At 34.6% G+C, this 10314-nt stretch overlaps 1 protein-coding gene across 1 annotated transcript in view; it reads right to left on the bottom strand.

Annotated features, from left to right (window-relative positions):
• The window catches only part of LOC125870888 (uncharacterized), a 27710-nt gene extending 17665 nt beyond the window's left edge, over positions 1-10045 (bottom strand). The window contains exon 1 of the mRNA XM_049551438.1: positions 9912-10045. Coding sequence (XP_049407395.1) covers positions 9912-10035 — 124 coding nt within the window. The 5' untranslated portion in view covers positions 10036-10045. The remainder of the gene's footprint in view (positions 1-9911) is intronic.
• Positions 10046-10314: the final 269 nt, after the last annotated feature.

Below are 10314 nucleotides of genomic sequence, written 5' to 3'. Positions count from 1 at the left end.
TTATATATATAATTTTATTTTATTTATAGATAAAAAATATTATTTATAATCTACTTTGTTAATATATTTTTAGTTAGTTTATAGTTTTTAATGTTTATATATTTTATTTTAAATTTGGGCTTGTAAAATTTTGTAAATATTATATATATATATATATATATATATATAAAATTTTATTTTATTTATAGATAAAAAAAATATTACTTATAATCTACTTTGTCAATATATTTTAGCTAGTTTATAGTTTTCAATGTTTATATATTTTATTTCAAATTTGGGCTTGCAAAATTTGTAAATATTTTATTTTGTATTAAGATCCGAAGTTACAATTATATTGTTATAGTTTTCAAATTTGAAGTTAACAATTTACTTTGTAAGTATTTCGTTTTGTATTCAGTTAGACTGCATCCTTTATTCTTATTAATTTAACATAATGAACGTTGATATTTCAAAAAAAAATATTTTGTACTCATGTGAATTTTACCGTCTTTACGAAAATTTCTATTCATTTAATGTTTCTTAAGTTAAGCTTATCACACAGGTAGGTGAAAATATATTTGATTTCTTTTTCAAACACCGTTAAGTTGTAAAAAAATGAAAAAAACCCGAAAGAACCGAGTAAAACTGAAACCAAAAAAACCGACTTTGCATGGTTTGATTTGGTATTTAGATTTAATAAACCGACATAATTGGTTTAGATTTTTTTTTAATGAAAAACAAACCAAACTGACCTATGTACACCCCTACTTCTAAGTCATCAAGAATCGTAGTTGAGTTCAAAGGTTAGTTTTTTCTTGATTTTATTTTGTTAGCTTTCCGAAGAAAGGAGCAATTTAACTTATGATACTGGAGGTTTTTTTTTTCCAAACATGAAGAACAATAATAAAGAAGAAGACAATTGAGTTAATATTAATTTTTTTCAAGTTTATTTTAACACATGGCCAATTTTTATTGGTCAGTGCTGTCTAAAAACTGCACCCACGTGCCNTAAAACAGTTTTAAGCACTCATGTACGTTTGAAGTGGTCTCTTTTTAAATAATAATAAAAAAATTAAATATATTTGTTCCTAATAAAATGCAAATCTAACTACTGAAATAACTACAAAGTCACGCATTTACTTTATTTTTTAAAAATAGAAGAGATAAAATTGTCAGCATGACAAAGAAAAATCACCAAAATTATAACCAGAAAAAAAACAGAATCAATAAAATTATAACAATAAATAAGAAATAATTTCTTAGTCATTATCCATGTCCTACAAATTAGCAACAACAGAATATAAATTGTTTAGCATTATCCTTAATGGTAGTATATCAGTTCATACCAAATGATTTTTATTTCATTCAATAATCAATCATTAGCAACCAATGGATCTATCACTTCACTTCGTTAAATAAACGATTAAAATTTGTTTCCGTTACGGCAGCAAATTTAATTTTTACGAACTCTCACTCTAATATATCTATATGCATGTGTTTTTCCCAGCAATGCCATCTCCTGGCAAATTTAATTAGTAAGATTTCTCCCTTTTTGTGTGTATATATGAATTTATTTATAACATTCTATGATAATTTTTTTCTTAATTCTTAATTTCTTTTTGAAAATTTAATCTTAGTTAAATGAATTAAATATAATTGATAAATAGAGTTTATGCCTTTTTATGAATTTTATTTATTAGTCTAGATTTTTTTAACGCATTAATATGATGTCAATTCTGGAGCTTCAGGATATTGTTGAAATCTGTTGTCATACTATTTAATTCAATGACTATGACATTTTAATTTTATATTTTTTAAAAATCATAATATCAAACAAGGAATAGATCAATTAATGATGATATTTGCTTTGAAAAAAATTGAGCCTTGATAATTATAATAAGAAATAAAATCTATTTTGTGTTATCGGAGAACTAATGGGCCATCAAAATGAATTAATATTTTATAAATTTATGATAGTCATCTGCAATTAAATTTTATAATTTTTAAAGGTTTTTATCGCTAATTATATGAGTAATATGACCATGAGTTGAGGACGACCAAGCTTCTCCTCAGCAACGTTTTGCTAACTGCTTTCTCCTCTCATATGTTACTTGAGCTCTCTTGTTCTCAAGATCCTATGGTGAATCATAAACAACGGAGAACAGTCATAAATACATGCGTGAAATCATAAAGGCCGACAACAAATATATTACAGTAACACCAAGTAAGGTAATGAGAAGACTCATAGAAGCACCATTGGTCTGTATTCTGGATGGGTTGGTCCTCCATCACATCATCAGTCAGCAAGGCAACCGCTCTAACTCCTTTTTACCAGGCTCAGGTAATTCAGGAGCAGAATACGTCACATATCTATAGAAACACAATACAACACACAAGCTCAAACCCAAACCTCTAACTAACAATCCTCCCTTGAGAAAGTAAGCAAGAACCAACATTACTAATCCCAACAATATGTCTTTTCCTCCAATATCATATGCCACGCGCATGAAGTGCGCAATGGTATAGAAATATGTCGTGATGCCTAGTATTAGACAGAAATACCCATAATTGAACTCCAAAAAATTGAACTCCAAAAGGTGATGAAAGGCTGCTGCAATTATCATAGGAATGACCTCGAGCTTAAATTTGGCCTTGGCACCAATTAAACGGAAAGGCATGTCACGACACCAATAAATAATAGATATGAGCAGAGCATGATGAGTAACCATGACCAAAATTAAGAGAATCATGTCGGGAATCAGCAACCAATTGTTAATAGTTGGATCACCGAGTAATATCGGTATGCCCATCATTATGGAGCTCTGGGGAATGCTACCAAACATAACCCACGACCACATATCCCTACCCGCAATTAAACCACCTGAGAAAAAAATTGAATGGAAGTTACAAAAAAAAAAACGCACACCAAGACAATGAACAAGCATCACTACTACAAAGACTAAACATTGTCGTCTCCAAACAATATCACCAAATAAATTTTGGTATTTTCTCTGCGCATACATGTTAAAACTAATAACCATGGGGGGGGGGGGGGGGGGGNAGGCTAGCTGCATATATAATCAAACAAGAAAGAGATACATCTACAAAAGGATAAAAGCACAAGAAACATATCGCTGTTAATGTAGATCCTCCTAGCCTTTTTAAGTGCTAAATAAATAATTTAAGACAAATACAGGGGATTGTAACTCAATTATGTAAGGTACAATTCATGTAGTTGCTGATCCATCATAAGATTCAAGATGAACTGATACAAAAGTCCTAACCAAATGACAAAAAGGAAGAGAGATACTATAAAATTAGTCGTTTTTCACATCATCAGCAAGGCATGCAACTCCAGCATACATTACGTATCTATCTATAGAAACACAATTCTCCCGTGTTTTTCCTCCAAATTAAATCATATATAGGATGTGTGCATGAAATATGTGGTGAAGCCTAGCATTAGATCGAAAGGTTGCTGCAATAATTATCATAAAATTGGCCTTGGTAGCAATTAAAGGGAATAAAACAAGTTCAAAGGAACTGATCAACTTACGAGGATGTTCAGCCCAGGGCATGATCCACTTAAAATTCTTGACAGATGTAACCACAGAGACAAATTCATCACCAGCAGAGGCGACAACTTCATCACCAGCAGAGACAACTTCGACAACTTCATCACCACCAGCAGAGACAACTTCATCACCCATCGATGCCCGGCTAGCTGCATATATCGTCAAACAACAAATTAAAGAGATAAGTATATCTCTGTTAATGTGCTAATTTAAGACAAAATTAGTAGTGGTAACTTACATCTATCTTCAAACTGTATGTAAGCTGTAGTAATAAACAAACAATATTGCAAAACAAGATTGACAATACAAAAATCAAGGTTGTTAAAATTAGGGTTAAAACAAGAAAATTTTACCAAGTTTGGATTTTTTTTTTGTTGAAAAACACTTCTTATAGGAGAAGGAAGTGCGTGCATCTAAGACTCTTGTTACCTATAAGACTCTTGTTACTTATAGGACTCTTTTATATGTTTAGAAGTGTAATTACGTAGGTTTCTCTAAGTTGTTATTTTCCAGAGTTGTGATATTATTTGCATTATGTAGGAAAAATATGCTGCCCATGCTTCAAGTTGTCTCCATTCCATGCTGGTCTGATCTCGTTTTAATGTATTTTTTTTTTTGCTTATTTAGATTTGTTATAGAGTGGAAGAAGTATGTAGTTCCTGGCTGGAAAGTTGGTGAAAGTGTTTACAACTCTGGGAACTGGATCTTGAAGGTTCTTTTTACAAACTTATTTTTCCCTTTTAACAGTTCAATTTACCCATTACAACATGTAGTAAGTCGAATTCATTCATGAACTTTACAAAGTTGTAGAAAGTAGCAACAATTAAAACTTGGAAGACTTATTAGTATCAACAAAACAAAATGACTGGTAGCCTTACAATTATTCAAACTCCATCGAAAGAGAAAACAAACATTTCCATAAATTGGCTTCAAAGCACATTGATACTACTACTGCAAAAGTAGTAGAGGCTTAGTGAAGTAGAAACAAAGGTCCAGTCCCATCTTTTTTAGATGCTCCAGTAAGTACAAAGGTCAGTTTGTGGTTCTTTTACAAACTTATTTTTCCCTTTTAAGAGTTCAATTCAACATGTAGTAAGTCGAATTCATTCATGAACTTTACAAAGTTGTAGAAAGTAGCAACAATTAAAACTTGGAAGACTTATTAGTATCAACAAAATGTACTTTACAAAAGGACTGGTAGCCTTTCCATTCACAGCCTTACAATTATTCAAACAAACATTTCCATAGTTTGGCTTCAAAGCACATTGATACTACTACTGCAAAAGTAGTAGAGGCTTAGTGAAGTAGAAACAAAGGTCCAGTCCCATCTTTTTTAGATGCTCCAGTAGGTACAAAGGTCAGTATACTCTGCATAAGTTTTTTCAGTACACCGTGCATAATATAAATATGATTTTTCAGTTTATGGTTTGACACTCTGCATAAGTTTCTTCCAATTATATGTTAAGATTCATTTAAGAAAAACTTTCCATATGTTATAGCAAAAAAATAAATAAATCAAATCACAAAAATATTGCTAAAAAAATGCAAAGTGCATCCCCTAACAAGGAACATACTAATGTCAAAACAAACAATATTTCAACTTGATTGGAGGGAGCAATATCCATGAGTTGAGGACCAAGCTTCTCCTCAGCAACGTTTTGCTAACTGCTTTCTTCTCTCATATGTTACTCCTGTCCTGTGGTAAATCATAATCAACGGAGAACAGTCACCATCGATGCAAATGCATGCAGAAAATTAGATGAACAAGGGCAAGGCAAAAAGAGGAATAACACCAGGGAGAGAATTGATTGATGCAAATGGTTTTCAAAAACTAGAGTTTATCTTAATTCACACTTGTATAGTACAGTACACCATGCGATGCAAGTCTCTTGTGAGAAACTCCATATCAATCAACATAAAATTAAACAATGTTGCATTACTTGGACATATCCTAGACAGAAAGGACGTTGAATATACTAGCTAGTACAAATATTTTTCTTGACAAGTTAGTGAACACAAATCAAAATAAATGGACATTTTATTATCTACAGATAAATACATTATTGCATAAACTATCAACAGCAAAACACAAATACCCCCTAAATTTTTACTCCAACAACATAAACTGCATCAAAAATATGTTATTTATGTCACGGCTCATGGGGCTATCTAAAAGTTGTGTACCACTGTAACTTCATAAATACATCAAAATGAATACAAAAATCCTCTTTGAGTTTACTTACTGAAACTGTGTCAACTATTTCAGCTTTGCCAGTACAAATTAAATTAAAGTTATTCACTTTTTGAATGTATGTACTGAATACAAGATCAAGTTCCCTTTTTTTTTCTCTTTTTAAATGTATGTACGGAAAACAAGATCAAGTTGTAACATCCGGCAATTTGAAGTGGCTTTGAAGAAGCTTAAAATTGGAAAGTAGTCATTTTGGAAAAAAAAAAATTAAATTAAAAATCTGGAAATTTGGTTAAGTATGGAAAACAATGAGTTTTTGGCCAACTTTGAGTAGTCGTAACTCCTAGTTCAGGATGAGTTAGGAGTAGTTCCAGTTATGGTTGCGAAGCTCGTGGAACAATCTTTCCAACGCCACTGAGTTTGCTCGATTCCGAGTTCGTATGAGGGAGTTATGCCCTGTAGAAGTTGGACAGTTGGAAGGGAAATCCGTCAGGAAAATTAAGGGCATTTTGGTCCTTTCACAAATTATTTATTTTGAGCTCATATGGTTGTATTGGGATGATCTTTAGGATCATTTCTTTTATCCCATTTTAAAGAGAAAGAGTTAGGGTTCTTGAGAAGAGAAGAAGAAGAGAAGAAGAGGAGAAAGGAGATCAACAAATTTCCGTCGTGGATTATCGTCGGGGGTGATCCCTAAAAGGTATGTGAGTTTTTTTTTCCGTGTGGGTTGATCCTTTCCCCCACACACACCAAGTTTATTCCATGCTTTGAGAAAAGATTGGGAATTGTTATTGAAGTGTTGAAGTTGTTAGTTGTTGTTGATGTTGTTGGGGTGTTGTTGAAGATATTGTTCGTTGTGAGACATGATTGGGTCGTATATTTACGTTGAAACCTATTGTATGTTGAGGGATTTACGATTCTAAGAGTTATGACCCATTTAAAGTTGATTCACCAGTATTCGCAGCAATTCTGGGCTGCCGATCCCCATCTACGGGCCTGACCTACGGACCATAGATCAATCGACGGTCCGTACTGGTCAACCGTCGATTGGGACAGAAGTTGGGTTTATGGGGCGTCGATCTACGGTCGCGACCTACGGTCCGTGACTTGACCTACGGACCGTAAGTCAGGACCGTAGGTCAACACTTAGTCTTTTCTTAAATGAATTCTGGGGGGAAAATCTCTGACGCGATCTACGGACTTGCAGTACGGACCGTAAGTCCATCTACGGTCCGTCGATGGCGTCCGTAGGTGCCATCTGTGTCACCAAAAATCTGAAGTCTCAGCCAAGTTTCCCTATTCCTTTTCTCACTTTCTCATGCAAGTTCCAAAGTATTATACCTGTGTTTTATAGTTGTTTCCGACACTCCAAAGTACGTCTAAGCGTTCAAGGATCCCTCCTTACCATATGATCGAATACCTTGAATTCATATTTCGATTCAAGGAAAGATGGTTAGAAGTCAAGTAAAAGAGTATAGAGTTTCAAGTCGAGTAAGAGTCTCAGTTCAAGTTAAGTCATGAGTTTAAAGTTGAGTTCGTTTCTCAAAGTTATTAGGGAACTATGTATTTCTCAAAGAAGTTTTAAAGAAATGCTTTTACATTTGAATAAGGTTGGAAACTGAGATTTCCAAAGGGGCCTTCGGGCTAGTTTTTGAGTAATTATCTCATATCAGCAGGAATAAATATGTTTTACAAACATAAGAGCCAGTACATTTTTGGGAGTAGTATCGAGCACCGAATTGGGGGAGCGTTCAAAGAACCCACAGCCCCCATAGAACCATGTTAGCCACCATGGGTAGAAAAGGATCATGCTTTTTAGATGAATCCTTTTCAGATTAGACTAGTGGATCCATTAGGCAGTTCAGGTCTTATACCTTTGGCCGGGTATAAGATGCTCTGGCAGCGTGAGGTCGATCGTTGTATCATCACTATAGCTCTTATGTGATGGTTGTCAGTTAGAGAAGCTCCCACAGCAGTTATTATATTTTCATATACAAAGATTATTGTATTTTTATATACATCAGTTCATTGTATTTCTATACACATTTCAGGATTATTGTATCTTTGCATACACATAGAGTTTATAGCATGTTTTAAACAGTCTTTCTTTATATCGCACTTGTTTAAAATTTGCCTTATATTGAAAGAAGTCAGTCAGGTTGAGTTGAGTTGAGCTAGGTAAGCTGTTCAGTTTCTTCCAGATTTCATTCTAGCCTTTGTTGCTTAGTTTTCCAGCTCGCATACTTGTACATTCCATGTACTGATGCCAGTTGGCCTGCATCGTTTGATGATGCAGATTCAGGTACCCCCGATCAGCATCCTGCACGTCGTTGATCCAGCTGAGCACTCCAGAGTCAGTGGTGAGCCTCCTTGCATTCCGGAGGGACTCAATTATTTTGTGTTCTTAGTTTTCTTTTGTTTTATGAAGGATGTTGCGGGGTCTGTCCCAACATCCATCTCAGTATTTTAGAGGCTTCATAGACAGGCAATCAGTCAGCTAGTTTTGAGTCTCTTATCTATGTATATATGTAAATATCCTATTTTGAGATTCGGGTTGCCTTATGGCCATATTTTATAAGTTAAGTCGTTTTGCAATATTGCATTGCATTGAGTTATTCTGTTGAGGTTTCCGCTGAGTTAAGAAAGCCAGGCCAAGGGTTCGCTTGGGGCCAGAAATGGTCTCCGGGTGCCGGTCCCGCCCAGGGTGTAGGCTCGGGGCGTGACACAAGTTTTGTTTTCACTTATTGAACTTGATCATCGTGCAGGAAAGGAAAAGGCCCAAACACTAAAGGAGTGTGATGCATGCAGCTTAACCAGACCCAAGCATCAGCTCGAAACAACATACATTCAGTTTTTGAATATATGTACTGAAAACAAGATCAAGTTCAGTTTTTTCCTACTACAGAGAATAGTTAAAATGTTAGTAAAGCTCTATAGAGAAAAAGATGAACGTGTCTTGGCTACATTTCCAAAAATCATGTCTTCCAACATAATTAGATTCCTCTATTATCATTGTTTTGAAATTACACATTAAGATCACCATAAGCAAAAACACTATGCACCAAACACACCACACTCTAAATGGGTGATACAGTTAACTAACCTCATCATAAATACATAAGGCAGACAACAAAGATATTACAATAACACTAAGTAAGGTAATGAGAAGAGCTATAGAAGTACCGTTGGTCCGTATTTTGGATGGGTTAGTCCAGGCATCACATCATCAGTCAGCAAGGCAACCGCTCCAACTCCTTTTTACCATGCTCAGGTACTTCAGGAGCAGAATACGTCACATATCTATAGAAACACAATACAACACACAAGCTCAAACCCAAACCTCTAACTAACAATCCTCCCTTGAGAAAGTAAGCGAGAACCAGCATTACTAATCCCAACAATACATCTTTTCCTCCAATATCATACGCTGCGCGCATGAAGTGCGCAATGGTATAGAAATATGTCGTGAAGCCTAGTATTAGACAGAAATACCCATAATTGAACTCCAAAAGGTGATGAAAGGCTGCTGCAATTATCATAGGAATGACCTCGAGCTTAAATTTGGCCTTGGCACCAATTAAACGGAAAGGCATGTCACGATACCAATAAAGAATAGATGTCAGCAGAACCAAATGAGTAAGAATTCCCAAAATCATGAGAATCATGTCGAAAATCGCCAACCAATTGTTAAAAGTTGGATCACCGAGTAATATCGGTATGCCCATGATTATGAAGCAGGGGGGAATGTTACCAAATATAATCCACAGCAACATATCCTTATCCTTATCCACAGTGAAACGATCTGAGAAAAAAGGAATGGAAGTTACAAAAAAAAAACACAGCATTGAGCACACCAAGACAATGACTAAAAATTGTCGTCTCCAAAGAAATTTTGGTATTTTCTCTGTGCATACATGTTAAAACTAATAAAAGGATAATGTGGTTGGTCTAGCTGCATATATCATCAAACAAGAAAGAGATACATCTACAAAAGGACAAGAAGTATATCGTTGTCCATTACACAATTTAGCATTAGATAGAAATACTCATAATTGAACTCGAAAAGGCTGGCTGCTGCAATAATAATTATGATAGGAATGAAATTGGCCTTGGCAGCAATTAATACGGAATAAATAAAACAAGTTCAAAGGAAATGATCAACTTACGAAAACGTTCAGGAGCCCAGGGCATGATCCACCTAAAATTCTTGACAGATGTAACCACCGCCTTCAAGTTTTCAGAGGAAAGCATCCATGTGCGGAGGAACAGAGAGACAACTTCATCACCCATCGAGTCCCGGCTAGCTGCATATATCGTCAAACAACAAAGAGATAAAAGCACAAGTAGTATAAGAGATCCGACAAAATTAGTAGTGGTAACTTACATCTATCTTCCCACTAATCAGAGATCAAACTGTATGTAAGCTGTAGTAGTAATAAACAAACAATTTCATACCCCTTGACGTCAACTATATAAAATATGTCTAAGCCTTGGTAAGTAAAGTTCTACAATCTTGTATACATTCTCATATGTCGAAGTCTTGGTAAGTAATGTTTTGCAGTAATGTAG

This window comes from Solanum stenotomum, chromosome 7 (genome assembly GCF_019186545.1).
Source record: "Solanum stenotomum isolate F172 chromosome 7, ASM1918654v1, whole genome shotgun sequence".
NCBI lineage: Eukaryota > Viridiplantae > Streptophyta > Magnoliopsida > Solanales > Solanaceae > Solanum > Solanum stenotomum.
Note: the sequence above shows the minus strand (reverse complement) of the source record. Positions and strands in the feature narration are given on the sequence as shown.